We start from the raw sequence: 16,737 nt of genomic DNA on the forward strand, positions 1-16,737 counted from the left end.
TTTCACAAAAGCCTTTCACTTGATCATCTCAAGAAGGCAGAAGAACTTGAACACAGCTCTGAACCCACTTTGCCTCTAGCAGACTTGAACAATCAAATGCCATCCCCATCCTGAGGAACAGATCGTCCTCCAAGTAAGAGCAACCCACATTTTCTTCATAAAATGAAATGAAGATGCTTGCTTACTTATTTCTCTATGCTGATACTTTTTGCTTAAAGCAGGCCAGCAAAATGCTTGTTTTGCTTTGTTTTTTTTATAATTGCTTTAGAATAATTTACATTTCCACTGAGAATAAGAACTGTTATTTACACTTTAGTCAATGCACACTACTTGCAAAAAAGCTCACTTAAAATACACAGAAGCGAATTCCTGACTAATACTCACAGATTATGATTTTCAAGCATTAATTTCAGTTCTATATTCCAATATAAACTGGACACTGATGGGCAGGGAATAAATTGGGACTGTATAAATATCCTGACAAACAAGTTCTGACCATAAGCTTGTTTTTCAAAGGAAGACATAAAATCCACTGTGAAAGAGAACACTCCTCCCACTTTCATTCCATGATGAAATGCTTTGGTGTAGAGGAAACAATTTTATTCTTTTCCTGTAACATAAAGCACCCATGCAAAAAGGTGAGACAAAGCTCACTGATGCACTCCAGGCAGCATTGAGCCCACAGGGGAAGGCAGCCTCTCCTACAGACCTAAGCAGGAGCCCCACGGTTTAGATCAGATACCAGTGTTTCAGGGGAGGATGTAAAGAAAAAAAAGCCCTGCCTGCATTTGGATCATGGGACTCATGCTATAAAAAACAAGGAAAGAAGCCAAACATCTCTATCATCCAGGTGTTTAAAGCTATATACTTTTAAACAGATTTTGTTATTGCACAGAAATTCAAACCAGAACTATATACTGCACAATGATGGACAACACAGTCCTAAAACGCAAAAATGAATAGCTCATTTTTTAAAAAAGACTGGTTTTTTTTAATGACCTCTCCTTGAGGAAGGAGACTACAAAACCTTAAACAAAACACACATTGAACCCAAGGCAGTAAAAATTCATGCAAATGAATAACCTGTCCAGGTTATCCTCCTTATATAAATATTCATAAACTGAACTCTTATGCAAAATAAAAATCTCTCAAGAACAGTAGAACCTGCAACAATGTGCTGTAATTTGACTTTAATAATGAGAGGAATGCAATAATTTTATTTCAAAAGCAAATGTGCTCCATTTGAGCTTAGCTCTTTATGGAATAGTTCCTAATAGAAATACCGTGTAGTTTTGGGAAGCGTTCGTTTTCACAGGAGCCATTTGCATATTTGAAGAGTTAGGCAAGATTGATCCCTCAATCTGAAGTTTGGGATGCTGTCAATGACTCTTTTATCACCTTGAACACACCACTTCCCCACACCATCATTTCCATCTCCCCTTCCCTGGTTTTCAGGGCACTGTTCAGTTCTCACTCACTGTTTGCATACCCAAGGTAGCGGGGCCACTGCACTGTCAGTTCTGTCAGTGCTACCAACAATTACCAATCCCCATCCCCACGAGGAAGGTTTAGGAATATATCCATGCTGTGATGCCAGAGCAGCACCAATACACCACTATCACGATTGAACCACACTACCTGATGAACACACAGACCTGACAGTCTGGAGAGACCTCAGTCAACTGGCAGCTGGCTAATATTGATCCAATATTCAAGAAGGAGGACCCTGGAAACTAACTTCAGTGCCTAGTAAAATTAGGGAGAAGATTATTCTGAGAGGTATTGGAAAACACCTGGAGGACAATGCAGTTGCTGGTCACAACCAGCTTGTGGAGGGGAAAGTCCTGCTTGTCAAACTTAATTTCTATTTATGACAAGGTAGCCCACCTAAGATGATCAAGGGAAGCCAGTGGATGGACTTCAGGAAGTCTTTTGATCTTGTCTGTCAGAGCATCCTCCTGGATAAAATGTCCAGCATACAGCTAGACAACCATGTTATATGATAGGTGAACAAATGGCTCAGAGGTCAAGCACAAAGTGTAACAGTGAATGGGGTAATATCAGGCTGGTGACTGGTCACTAGTGAGGTCCTGCAGAGCTCCACCCTTGGCCCAGTCCTCTTCAGCATCTTCATCAATGGCTTGGATAGGGGACTGAAGGGGATTTTAAGCAAGTCTGCAGATGGTTGACTCCCTTGGGGGCAGACAGACCCTGCAGAGAGACCTCAACAGGTTAGAGAGATGGGCAATCACCAACCACATGAAAATTAACAAGGGCAAGTGCTGAGTTCTGCACCTGGGATGGAGCAACCCTGGTGGCAAATGCAGACAGGGCACTGAGTGGCTGTAGAGCAGCATGGCAGAGAGGGACCTGGGGGTCCTGGTTGATGGTAAACTGAATGTAAGCCAGGAGTGTGCTCTGGCAGCCAGGAGGGTCAACTGTGTCCTGGGGTGCATCAAGCACAGCATCACCAGCCAGTCAAGGGAGGTGATTGCACTGCACTGGTATGGCCTCATGTTGAGCACTGTATGCAGCTCTGGGCACTGCAGTATAGAAAAGACTCCAAGCTGTTGGAGAGTATACAAAGGAGAGCCTGAGGATAGTGAATGATCTGGAAGAGATGACTTATGACGAGCAGCTGAGGTCACTTGGATTATTCAGTTTGGAGAAAAGGAGGCTGAGGGGTGACCTCGTAGCAGTCTATGGCTTCCTCACAAGGGGAAGAGATGGGTCTGGTACTGATTTCTTCACTCCTGTGACCAAAGACAGGACTCGAAGGAATGGCAGAAAGCTGATTCAGGGGGGTTTAGGTTAGATACCAGGAAAAGGTTTTTCACACAGAGGGCAGCTGAGTAATGGAACAAGCTCCCCAAGGAAGTGGTCACAGCACTATGCCTGCCTGAGTTCAAGAAGCATCTGAATGATGCTCTCAGGCACATGGTGTGATTCTGGGGGTACAACTTGGACTTGATGATCCTGATGGATACCTTCCAACTTGGCAGATTCTATGATTCTATTTAAGGATGTATTTTCAAAGAATCACCACAGGGTAACTGCTCCTTTTTTCTCTTTTCTCAGTAACATCCTAAAAGGAAATAAACTAACCCGTCCTCGAGCTGTGGTTGTTAATACACCAGCTGCAATTCCAGCTGCTGTCCAGTGCTCCCTCTTGTAGATAACTTGGATGCCTTTTGATTTTAAATTGAAATATTTTATTTAAATAACCATAACACTCTTAGAAGTTCCCTCTGGATAAAAGGTGTGTCTTCTCATTTAGGATACCTGCAGCTGACACATGCTGACCCTGAGGTGGCTACAGTACACAGGATTTATCTGAATGCTAGTCTATGGTTTTGTCCAAAAAGCAACTTGGAAGTGAAAAATAATTTCCCTCCATTTGGGGTCTGTCGACACTTTAAACAACTCTGGCAAGCTGAATTTTCAACAGATGAAAGTGAACAAGCTGTTTGTATGTCAAATTGTACTCATGTCTGCCAATCTCTTTATCAAACAGCAAGTTCTTTAATTACTTGTTTCTTGTACCTATCTGGTACATATCTTGTATATATCTAGTGTGCTCTATTTTTCTACCAGTTAGGTTGATATATACAATTTCATTTTTTCCTAAAGTAAAGATACCAAGCAAACCTCCACCTCTTCTCTTCTGGGATATAACCATGTGTACAGCAATACTACTAGATGTGGTATTGTTCTTTTTAATATTAAATTGGCCTGGATTTCTCCTTTAAAGACCCTAAATACCTGATGCTCACTTACCACTTACAGGCTACCTCAGATTTGCTGTTTTTATAGAAACTAAGATGGTTGGGAATTCGTATAAAGAACACAAAAGCCAATCTCATAATCAAGATTTTTTTTCCTTTCTGCTTTAATTATGCTTCTTTATCTTTCTAATTCCAACAGAAACAGTAACCCCCATCAGCATATTTAAAACAGAACTTTTTTAGGTAGCCCAGAATTTGATATGCACAAGGCACAAGAATGTGAGGTTACTCCCAAATGTACATGTTGAGTTTACAGCATCACATGCAGCATTTTAAATGGGGATTACCACTGTTAAAAGCTGCTGATCAACGAGATAAAAAAACAGTTCTATGTGTAATGGTGCTAAAAACAGGTCCATTGCTTAAATGCCCAGTAGCTCCGTGAGTAGGACAACAAAAAGCAGACCCAATATGACTTTCCTTCCCCCCTATTTTCCTTTCACACCTTCTGAAAGAATGTGTCAACAGGAAAACTACAAAGAATCTGTTTGTCTTACAAAGCCTTTGGCTCCACAACTATTAGCTTCTTGGTTTCATGGGGGGAAGAGAGGCAATGGAAGAAGGGAAACAATCATGAAAATAAGAAACTACTAAACTAGGATATTTCTAATGCAGTGAGAACAGTGGCAATTTGCAATTTGTTTCAAGTCAAATTTGAATGCATGTTATTAAAAATAAGTGTTAAGATTTATTTCACCTCCTTATGGTATAAAACCACATCTATATATACGTTATATCTATATATACCTTATGTATATAGGTATAAAGCTTATTAATTTTTCTTGTAAAGACTGCTGGAAAAATATATGAGTTCAGAAGTTAGAATCTTCTCACAGATTCAAATACTCAGCTACTGAAATCCCATTATATATGCAACCAAAACTGTTAACCAATGCTTTTGCCTTTTTCTCCAAATGGCATTCAGCTGTTTCTGATATTACTGTATAATTTAGCAACTTTGAAGTATAAGCAACTAATTAAAACCGTATCCACACATTTGCTCCCTGCTCTCCCTGCTCTGGTATGAGACTGACAAAATCTGATCTTACCCTTTAAAACATGAGCCTAGGATCAATTACAATTTAGGCTGCTTCTGTCAATCTTGACAACCCTGTTTATGAATAATGAAGGCAGAAGAAATACCTTTGGTAGCTGTGATAGCCAAACATAAAGCTAATATTGCTGTTGTACTCTGCATCTAAACAAGAAAAGAAAAGAAAAAATAAAAAGGAAAAAAAGCCCAAAAAACCTAAAATCAAAGAAAAGATACTAAAAAACTATAAAATCTCTATACACCTGATATTCTTCACCCTGATTATTTTTCTTTTTGCCTACAAATAGAAGCCATCTACAGAACAATCAGTCGGTCACACTGAATACACTCACATCTGCTTAATGCTATTTTCCATCTGCACAGCTTTGGTTCCTGGTTACAACCACTGCTGACAATAGATTATCTAGTAAGGTAGTAACCAAGACTTTCTGAAGACAGAGTTATTGGACTGAGCTCTATTGGGAATTCAGGACAGCCCTGAAGACATGATATAAAACAGGGACTCAGAGCCTTTGAGCCCACTTCACAGTTGTTCTACAGCATATGCAAATCCTTGGTCATCCTGCTTTTGCTGTGGTGCAATAAAAAAAGAAAACATGTATTAAGATATTCTGAAAGTTTCTTAAAAATCCGTATGTATCATTCTACTTCACAATATGACATACAATTTATTTAAACACAAGTACCTCTTAAACATTTATTTCACTCATGAAATACAAAATTAAATTGGTGACACAGTCCAAGAGTTTCTAAGTAAAATTGTATAAGTAGCAACCACATAGCCCATATTTGCACTAAGCAGGCTTAAATTTAAGCTAGGGTACACATGAGCTGATAAGAATACCTTTGTGAGGTTTCAAATTTCTTTGCCAAGTCGACTGTAAATCCAGTCATAAAAAAGAAATGAAAACTAATAAGCACGATCAAAGCATCCTATCCATTTTGTTATGCCTTCCTGCAATTCACTCCACACTGGCAAATATTAATCTATTACTACTTTAATCTAAATCGAGTAATGTACTTAAAGTGTATGCCGATTTTTAACACGGGTATAATATTGAATGCAGAACATAAGAACTGGTTAGGTACCAATTTCATGAAGTTAGAATTCAAGAAGTCTGAGATCTAGCATGGTTTAACTGCATCAGTCTGACTTCTCAATAAGACTCCACATAAGCAGGGGCATGAAAGGGCATAAATAAAGGACACTTCCTAAACAAGGACTGAGTCAAGAGATGGAACTAACTGAATTAAAATAGCTTCTTGCCAATTTATAAGATACAAACAGCTATGAGAAACACAAAGGCTGACTTTCACTGAGAATTCTGGCTAATTAATGTAAATTAAAATCAAAATTAAACCAGAAAAAAAAAAAAAAAAGAAAAAAAGAAAAAAAAGTCTTTCAGGACTGAAGAGAACATACTGCTGTGTTTACAGGAAATCAGCAATGAAGTGTACACAACCAGTAGCAAAATATTCTCAGAGTTTGGCTTTGGTTTTACAAAACACTGTTTGAAGTCAGTTTGTGATTTCAGATGCTGTTTATGTTCCTAAAACACAACTTCCAAAACAAGATTTCCAAGCTGTTCAACATTCATATGAAGCCATTTTGATATTATAAGAAGTGACTGAAGCAGCAAGGCTAGGAAACCTTTTGGCTACTTTTAGCACAAGCACTGGCATGATTTTTTGCAAACTTCATTACACAATCAGTCCTGAGGTTGCATTTATTACATTAGAGTTTTTTTTCTGAACTGTAGTATCAACAGCATCCCAGAACTCTTCTATTTTAAAAGATGAGTATTTATGTATGCAAAACTTTCTAGACATGTGAGTGTGTGTGTGCACATAGAAGGGCAGAGAAAATGGTTCGGCTTTTGTAATACAGTAGCTACCATGATTAGTCAAACTATTTTAAATGGCATATATCATGTGTCTGATCTTGCTCTGACATCTCACTCACAACACCCTGCACATTTTTCACTTACGTCCACAGCCTCCAAGAACACCATAAAACTCCACGGGAAATATTTACTAAATGACTTTGATAACAACACTGAATGTTCTTTATTCTCACTACATAACTGCATAGAAAAATACTCTAAAAAATTAACCCTGCAAGATGTGAGAGACTCTGAGAGGTTAATATTCGATATCCTTGAAATCATCCAAAAGAGGTCCTGAAGTAACACCTGAATGTCTGCTTCTGGGCTTGAACCAGTCCAAGGATAGAAGTTAAATTTATGCATATTGTTACATATTGAAAATACCCAAAAGTGACACTGAGTTGTTCACATGAGAGCACAAGCCCATTAGGACCAATTTTTTTAGTTCTTTCAGAAGGAGCCAACATTTTCTAAAAAGAAATAGTATTTTCCTCCTATAAGAGAGGGAACAGGACTTAAAGCTATGCAAAGCACAGAGTATTTAATAAATCTTATTTTAAATAAGGCTTTTGACATTGCCTTGCATGATGTTTTCAAAAACAGGTAAGTATGCTGCAGACCAAGGTTACTACAAGAGGATTCAGAACCGTCTGAAAGTTTTCTGAACCAGAAAAGTTTTCAGTGCTTTGGTATCTGAAGGAACAGTGACACTGTTGGGTGTAGAGAAGAGAATGACCATTTCCATACAGTTCCATAGGTACTTACTTTTTAATGACCTAGATGTTGAAGGAGAGAAAATTATGTTAATATTTCAATGAATGCCAAGCCAAGAGGGCTGCAAGCACTTTGAAGGGCACCTTTACAACTTCAGAGCATGTTGTCAAGGTGGAGAAATAGCCTGAAAAACGCCAAGGTTCTACAACTTTACAAGTTAAACAAGAAGGGTCCAAAGATTGAATAAAAAGAAGTGAGAAATCCAATTATAGATGCAAATTTTTTTTATTAGCAACAGTCCAGGGTCTGAAACAGCTTGAGAGAATTTGATCCACTGAAATCTCTGAGTCTGTGCCATCCTGACATAACCTCAAACAAGGCAATACCCTTGCAGTGGAGAAATGTCTGAATTTCAGCACAATCTTAGCTGACATGCGCTGACTCAAGAAAACTTTGATTGGACTTCTGATGTCCTCCCCCCTGCCACAGATGTGGGAAGTCCCTACTCCCCATTCCAGGTCCTGTCCAGCTCATTTTCCTGCCATCAGACTTGAGATAGCTCATGGCCAAACTCTGGCAGAGAAGCAGCTACATAAAATGGAATTATTCATGCAGCAATGGACCTGGCCAGAATTCAATTACACAATCACACCAATTTAGGACAACAAATGATGTCTTTAAAACTCTTTCAGAACTAGGATTCACATAAGGATCGGAGGAATTAATATCATCCACTGCAACTGAAGTGGTTTTATGCTTTAATCAAGTCAAACTCTGCCACAAAAAGCAGACATTTATGTTTCTTGTAAGGAGATCAGCAGGGAAATACATACCACAAAATTGTCATAATTTGCCATTAGGACTACACACAAGGAGATAAATGGGGCCCATTCACACCTCTCAGACTGGTAGTGTTTCAGAATCACTGAATGCTGCTAGTTAGGAGGGATCTCAGCCATTCATCTATGCAACCCCTCTATCAGAGCAGAGACAGCTTTGACCAGGTTGCTCAGGACTTTCTCTGGGTGTTCTTAAATATCTTCAAAGAACAGATTTCAAAAACTCCGTGGGCAATGTGACTGCAGCTGTCCTCACTGAGAAACTGTTTTACCCAATTGCAAATTCCCTTCCTACAGTCTTTTCCTCTAACCTGTCATCCTCTTTCAATGCCCAGCTCCACCAGCTCTACACCCTCCATGGGTTTGCTGAGCAGTAAGCCATTCTCTTAGGCTCCTGTTCTTCAGGATGAACAGTTCTCAGGGTAATAGTACATCTCAGTACATCATGTGCTCCAACACCCTATCTATCTTGGGTGGGTCTCCACTGGGGTTCCACCAAGCCAGCATCTGTCTTCTGTCAGGAAGCTTAAAACTGTCCTAATATGGTCTCACCCATGCCAAGCAGAGGAAAACAATCACAGTCATAGAATCATAGAATCATAGAATTGGCTGGGTTGGAAGGGACCTCAGAGATCATCAAGTCCAACCCTTGATCCACTACCGCTGTGGTTCCCAGCCCATGGCACTGAGTGCCACATCCAGTCTCTTTTTAAATATCTCCAGGGATGGAGAATCCACTACTTCCCGGGGCAGCCCATTCCAATGCCGGATCACCCTCTCCGTAAAGAAGTTCTTTCTAATATCTAACCTAAACTTCCCCTTGCACAACTAAAGCCCATGCCCTCTTGTCTTGTTGAAAGTCGCCTGGGAAAAGAGACCAACCCCCACCTGGCTACAACCTCCTTTCAGGTAGTTGTAGAGAGCGATGAGGTCTCCCCTGAGCCACCTCTTCTTCAGGCTGAACACCCCCAGCTCCCTCAGCCTCTTCTCATGGGGTCTGCGCTCGAGTCCCTTCACCAGCCTGGTTGCCCTCCTTTGGACCCGCTCCAGGACCTCAATATCCTTCCTAAACTGAGGGGCCCAGAACTGGACACAGTACTCGAGGTGTAGCCTCACCAGCACTGAGTACAGGGCCCTCAACCTCCTGCCTACCCCACTAAGTACCTTCTGCAAAGCTTCTTGTTTAGTGGGCAGGCAGCCTCCACAACAGCATGGAGTCATTCTGACATCAATGCAGGGCTCCACGTGTGCCAGTGTTGAACTCTGAGGTTACCACCAGCCACGTCTCCAGCCTGACAGGTCCCACTCTCTGACAGTGTATCTACTACTCCTCCGAATCTGGTATAACCTGCAAACCTGCTACGGGTGCTCTGTCCCATCATCCAGGTGACTGACAAGATATGAAACTTTCTCTGTCCCAGAACCAAGCCCTGGGTCATGCCACTCATTACCATGGTTCCTGGTTAGTCCTCACCCCGTTCATCATGTCACTGGGTGCCTGCTGTGCCAGACAGCTCTCGAAGCACCCCATCACCCACCCATCCAGCCTGTATTTCCCCAGTTCAGCTGTAGGGATACTACTAAAGATCATGTCAAAGACCTTGTAAAGGCAAAATAACATTTAGTTCTCTCTTCTCAACCACAGGATAATCTTATAAAGGCTTCTGGGATAATTTGGCACTATTTGCCCTGGATAATAATAAATCCATTCTGGATTTTCCCCGTAATCATCCGTTTCATACATCCATAACAAGGCTTCCTGGGGAATTTGCTCCATAACCTTCTTTAAAATGTTTCCATCCCCAGCTGAGCTCTGTCTTTCCTAGTTCCATCCCTGCACATACATGCACTATCTGCCACTTTGCTGCCGTTGCTTCCAACTTACGAATACTTTCCTTTTGTGTCTGAGCTCAGTTAAGAACTCATTCTTCAGCCCTGCTGGTCTCCTGGTCACACAAGCTCAAACTCCTACACATTTTTGGGCTTTGAGAAGAATGTCATTCAGGATCAAATGTTTTGCCTCTTGCACATCAACACAATCACCCACTGGAATATAGCAAACAAGTTAAAATCTCCTGTTCTCAAGTTCAAGGCTGTAATTCTGCTATCTGTACTGCTCAGTTCTTAAGATAATTTAGGCTAAGAGTTAGAGAATTAGAAAATTTAAACTAATTTAAATTCTTTTAGATTTACAATAAACTCAGGATCCCTGCTGAGTTTGACCTCTGATTCTTTGATCAGTCTTTTCTGATCCAGAATAGCAAGTCCAACATACCACCTCCACTACTCATCCAGACACATACAACCTGTGCCAAGAAATTCTCTTCATCCTACTCCAGAAACCTTCCATATAACCTGTTATACCATCAAGATGCCATTCCAGCACACACCAGATGGTTAAAAATCCCACATAAATACTAGAGCCTGCAATGTCCAGTTCTGTGTATATAAGTCTTCATCTGTTTTTTCCACTTGATGAGTTGGTCCCTATCAGACACGCACAGCAGTGTTGCCCTTCCATCCTCTGACCTTTAGGCATAAGTGCTTGGCTGGCTTCTCACCCTCTCCAAGGTTGGAGATAAGTCTCCAAGGTTGGAGACTCTACATGGATTTGTGTCAGTCCTCTGCATACAATCCAACCCTTATCTGTGATTCCCTACCCTGTCCCTCCAAAAGGGTCTGTATCCATCTCTTGAAGCTATCCTGAGATGCTTCTGTAATACATGCAAATTTCGAATTCCTCCTCCTTGCTTCCCATGCTGGTAATACTAATTTGCACGCAGGAGATCTTCTTTAGATAGGAACTCTTTGTCATGAAAAATTTAAGTTTAATCAGACTGATAGTTCCATTAGAAAAAAATCTGGATGCAATGTGTCCCTGGATACCAAGAGCATATTCAATTCAGTAACTTCAAGATCCCAACTCCTAACACAGCTCACAGGGATGAACAGAACAACACTAACTTTTGCAGCATTAAAGTACAAAAATCACACTGCCTTTAGAATCTTGAAAGTGATACAGAACATCTCAAATAATGTTTTGAAATTGTTCTCTAAGTAGCATGGCATATTTGTTTACAGTCTATGATTTGTCTTTATAAAGCATTCAATAATCACTCCTTTTTCTGGTGCCTGAGAACTTGTCAAATGCTGATCACATAGAGGTGACAGGGAACCATCTGCCTCCCTCCTCCAAAGGCACCTCCTTTTCCTCATTACCACCTGTTCTTTTTTCAGTCCCCAAATGGTAATTCTGAGCCATTGCAGATACACTGGTAAAGGCCAAGTTACAGGTCCTGGCTGAATTTTTCACTCTGTCCCTAGCATTTAACCTCCACAAAGATAAATCCAAAAGTATCCATCTGAGATACCCATCAGTGAAAACTGGGGTTTTCAAAGACCACACAAAACAATGCTGTAAAAGCAACAAGAAATAGCTTTGTTATAACTCAGCACGTTAGTAAGTCTGATCCATTACTGAGATGGCCAAGACCACCATGTTTGGCAAAGAAGGGTTGGACCAGATAAACCCTGAGGTCTTTTCCAATCTGCTATTCTACTACACGTCAGAGGGTGACCCATCAAGATCTAATTATAATTAAAAAGGGCTGATTTTGTATGAAAAAGGAAGGAGGGCTAGATTTTGAAGTTGCTGAGGAAGTAATTTCGAAGGCATGACTAAGGTTCCTCCTTCTCTCTGGGATACACAGGAGTCCTCTATGGTGGCATTTGAAGGCAATAACAAAAGACCATCTATGTCTCAATCAGTAAGACAGTGAGTAATTGAGATCCTTCCCTTTCCTTAGTTCTTTGATTCTACATAAGAGGCAGAGCAGATTGCAGAGCCACAACTCCACTGGAATTCCCAAGGGCCTCCTGGGGAAGGTCACTACCTGAGAAATAGGGACACAATTTCAAATCTCAAAGTATTTGGCAAAGAGATGGGATGCTTTCTAATTCTCTTGCAGAATTCAATACTTTGAAGCAAAGCACAGGGGATATTGGTAGGAGCAGAATATATAACTTGGAACATTTACTTGAATCCAACTCCATGTCTCTTCCCCATTTCAACCTTCTCAGTTACCAAAAATCTCTTCTTTCAATGCCATAATTCTTATATTTATTCCATAAAAAAACATAAGTTGTAGACTCTGTACAGCTAATCCATGTCCAAGTACAACTTGTTCCAAGACAACTGTAAGTTCTATGTAAGTTCTCTTCAGTTTATTAAGAGAACTACAGAATTTGAAAATAAAAAGGCCCTCCACTACGCCTTCAAGTTACCCTTTTTTAGCCAGTCAATACTTTGCTTTAATATTTTCCACAAATACCTTCTGTATATACTGTATGCACACTAAGTTTTTCAGAAATCACCCCAAATACAAAAAAAGATCAACCCAAAATAACCTTATGTCTGATCAACAATTATATTAGGCTTATTCTAGCAGATGAGAGTCTATGTACATACTGGTATGGGTGGCCACAGCCAACAAACACTCACAGAATCACAGAATTACCTTTGTTGAAAAAGCCTTAAGTCAACCCATCATCCTAACACTGACAAGACCTTAACAAAGTCAGATCCATGATGCCAAAACAACTCTTAAAATACCTCCAGGGATGGTGACCACACCACTGTCCTGGGCAGCCTGTTCCAACATGTGAGTCACACACATCCATGCACTGAAATCATCTCTGTGGAGAAGACAAGTTGAATCACCAAACTATTGCTTCAGGCAAAGTAAAAAAGTCCAAGCCCTGAAAACCTTTTCTTAAGGCAGATAATCAGGTTATATACTTTATAAATATTGTATATGAAAAAGATGCTGTCACCTGGGACTGATGAAAATACAGAAGTGGTAATTTACTTTCAGAACACTCAACCCCCTTTACAGCACACATCTATATAGCTGTGGATGATGCAGGATCACTGTAGGCAGCAAAACCCAACGTGCTGTAAAATTTCCATAGGACAGGTTTAGATTGAAACAAGTTGATGTGCAGAAAAGGCAGCTAAGTTCTGATTTGCTATGTAAAGAACAAGCATCTTTTTTTATTTAAAATATTTTTATAAATCTTTTATAAAGATTTAACCTTTCTCATAATTTCTCCATCAAGATCTGGGTAACTTGGCCTTTTCCAACTACTCAACCTCACTTCTGATGGTAGCCAACTACCCCTGTCTTCACTGTCAATTATGCCTCAATCAATGTTGCCATCCATTTGGAGATGCCCATGCCTTGGTCCATTTCTTCAGCACTGGTCCATAAAGAATGCACATGGCCTTGCTGAGGAACTCTCTAAGGCTTCTACTCTCTCATTTAAATTTAATTTATTAAATACTAATTTGATAGGATAAGCAAAAGAGCTAACTGGAAATTGTCTGTAAATAGCTAGATGTATCCCAATTCCATTCAGGAAGGAGAAAACAGAATTGCCAAGGAAGAGGACACACTGCTGCTAATTGGTAAGAACTTCAATGAACACTTAATCAACATTCTTGCACTGAAATTACTTTTCAAATTGGCAAAGTAGGTATTTTCTCATCATTAGATTTGACATTTTAAAAAGAGCTTTCTGAATTAATGATAAGAGTGTTCTGAATAGTTTTTGTTCAAATTAGTGAATTAATTTTCATACCAAGATAACTGTCATGAAAGAACTACTATATATGATACCTTCACTCTTTCCTTGGGTATGGTTTCCTTCTGTGGTGTTCATATATGGTGAGAAGTCTTATAGTATCAAATATCTTCCACTGTGTATCCAAGCTTTCATATATCACAACTGAGTAAGACACAGAACATCTACTCCTAGTTGTACTATTTGTTATGCCATTACTCAACAACAAAAAAAAAAGAATAAAAGGCACTTTCAGTGATGTACCACATGGTTCTCTCTACTGTTGGGAAACTCCAACTAAAATACATCAGTGCTACACAGGGAGTGCATTGCTAAACACACTGCAAGCCATGTAACACAACAATACAACTTCATGGATGTGTCTTTACACCCGAATGAGACTCCACCAACACTGCATCCACAATCCTTTGGCAGCATGCAAAACAAAAAGGACAGCATTATAAGGCACAGCCCTTAGTGTAACAGGACAGGTTGCCAGAGGAGAACAGGAAGGAGAAACCACTGGGCAAACAACAGGGGAGGGCAAGGAAGAAGGGTGAGACCACAGGACCTAAAATCATAACAGTAATAATAATTTATAAACCACTCCTGGGAACCAGGTGAAAGTACAAGCTCAGACAGGGCTTCAAAACCCAAGTACATCAATTATTTGGTATTTTTCAAATGCTTCCACCTGAAAGATTTGGAAACCACACAGGTGATTCATGCATATAGCATAAATAAAATCACTTTTAATATTTTTTCTAGCAACGTGGTGGCAGTAGGGCACTGCTGGATACAGGTGCCTAACACAGAGGTGTAAATCCCATGGGTCTATAGCATTAAAGCTACTCAATCCAGTAGAGGGCACCTTCCACTCCTCAAATAATTGTGGCAAGTACATGCAGTTCTTTGGCCACCAAGGAACATATCCAAATGAGAATTCAGAAGAAGACACAAGTGCACAACTACTCTACAAAACAATTAGAAAAGAAATGGAAACTCTTTCTCTTTATGGCACGCCCGTTACAGTTTACTGTCTGTATGCTGAACACCAAAACCAGGTCTAGCAGGTCTGTTAAAATTGCAGATGTGAAGTTACATCATGCCTCTGACCACACAGAAGTCTGGTTCTTTTAACTCATTCCCATTTGAATAAAAAAGAATTAAGAATTTTGAAACAATACCCCAAAAAGGCAGGCACCACAAAAGCCCCAGAAGGTAGAGAACTGTTATTTTCTAGTCTGACTTGTCTTTCTCCTTGTTCTTCTTAGTATTGTTTTTCTTCCTTGAGCTCTTAGAAATTACTTTTAAGAACTGTGTGAGCTGAAAGAGCAAAACAAGCTGATGCCTAAGCAACAATATTTGTACTACTTTTTTTCTGTAAGACAGCAGGTCGTCAATCCTAACAGCAATTATTCATATCCAAAATAGGACATAGCGAGAAGCAGAGTTCTGTTAGTGATGGAGCACATTACTAACATTACACTGGAGCACAATAACAAATATTTATCTTAAATTGCAGCTGAAACTCAAAAAAAAAAAAAAATTGCAATTGCAGTTTGAAGATGTGACAAAGCTTGCTGCTTTTTAAACTAACAGTAGAAAAAGGCTTTTGACACTGGAATGGCTTGGATGTAAAATACTTCATTTGTGGTGTGCTCCATAAGTGCTTATTGGTCAGTTTTGAACCTCCAGTGAACATTTTTATTTTGGCTATCCTGTTATTTAGATTTTTGGGTACAACTTATAATTGCAATAAATCTTTTCCAAAATACAAGGTGAATCCCACAGAACTCCTTAATTTCATACAAAAGATGACACTAAACCACTCCTATGATTTTAAAAATCACATCCTATTCTAGCCGAGTTATAGATAGAATGAATCCTGTAAAAAAGGTCCCCTGAAATTGTTCCTCCCCATCTTTTGGAACTTCTCTGTCACAGTTTATCTTACCAAGGTCGAGTATTATCAGCTGGGCTCCAGACTGTGCATTTCCAACATCATTTTCTGCAATGCACTGATAGAATCCTTCATCTGATTTCACCAGACCCAGAACTTGCAGATTATGTTCTTTCTGAAGAGTAAAGGAAAAATACAATCCTTTACAATGGGATACAACTGCAGAAACAATGGTGTTACTGTGGCACATCACTATGACAGGAGAAACTGCTGAACAGTAACACAAAAAAGTATATTTGGAATTCTGTTCTGATTTCATCTCTTTTCCTCTAAATACTCAAATTATACAGTATCAAAAAGCAGCAGAAGCTCCTACTAATGGCTATCAATTTCTAGCATCACATATCACTAGCAAGTCATAAAATTTCCACCGCCATCTTAATGGTATTTTAAGCAGTGAATATAACTGCCTAGCTCACCATTACAATCCTATAAGCTCAGGTATACTCAATTATACAACCATTAAGTTCTCAACCATGTCTCAATAATGACATTCACTACATCAAAAATTTCCCAACTGGTGTGCCAGAGCTCACGATCCACAGCTCAGTTATATTTATATTTTAACTCTTGTTTGAAATAGTAATGTTCACTGATCACAGACAGCTGCAGAAAGCAGCCAGTCAGTGTTCAGAGCAAGCTTGCACTTTAACAGGTTCAAACAACAAAGTGTGCTTTTGTCACTGTTTGTCTGTCTCTCATGGAAAAATCTAGAGTTATAAAAAAATATCCATACAATACAAGCACATGCCATAACGTTTTAGTAAAATGACTAAATTATGGAGTATTAAGGGTTTCAAGAACCCAAATAACTATGGCAGGAAAATAAGAAGCTGGTCCTATAAAACAACACATCTGCCACGTGTATCTGTTA

At 39.6% G+C, this 16,737-nt stretch overlaps 1 protein-coding gene across 1 annotated transcript in view; it reads right to left on the reverse strand.

Moving 5' to 3' along the window:
- The window catches only part of NEO1 (neogenin 1), a 194,748-nt gene that overhangs the window by 49,395 nt on the left and 128,616 nt on the right, over positions 1-16,737 (reverse strand). Inside the window, exon 7 of the mRNA XM_030457311.1 lies at positions 15,858-15,978. Coding sequence (XP_030313171.1) covers positions 15,858-15,978 — 121 coding nt within the window. The remainder of the gene's footprint in view (positions 1-15,857; positions 15,979-16,737) is intronic.

This window comes from Calypte anna, chromosome 10, assembly GCF_003957555.1.
Source record: "Calypte anna isolate BGI_N300 chromosome 10, bCalAnn1_v1.p, whole genome shotgun sequence".
Lineage (NCBI taxonomy): Eukaryota > Metazoa > Chordata > Aves > Apodiformes > Trochilidae > Calypte > Calypte anna.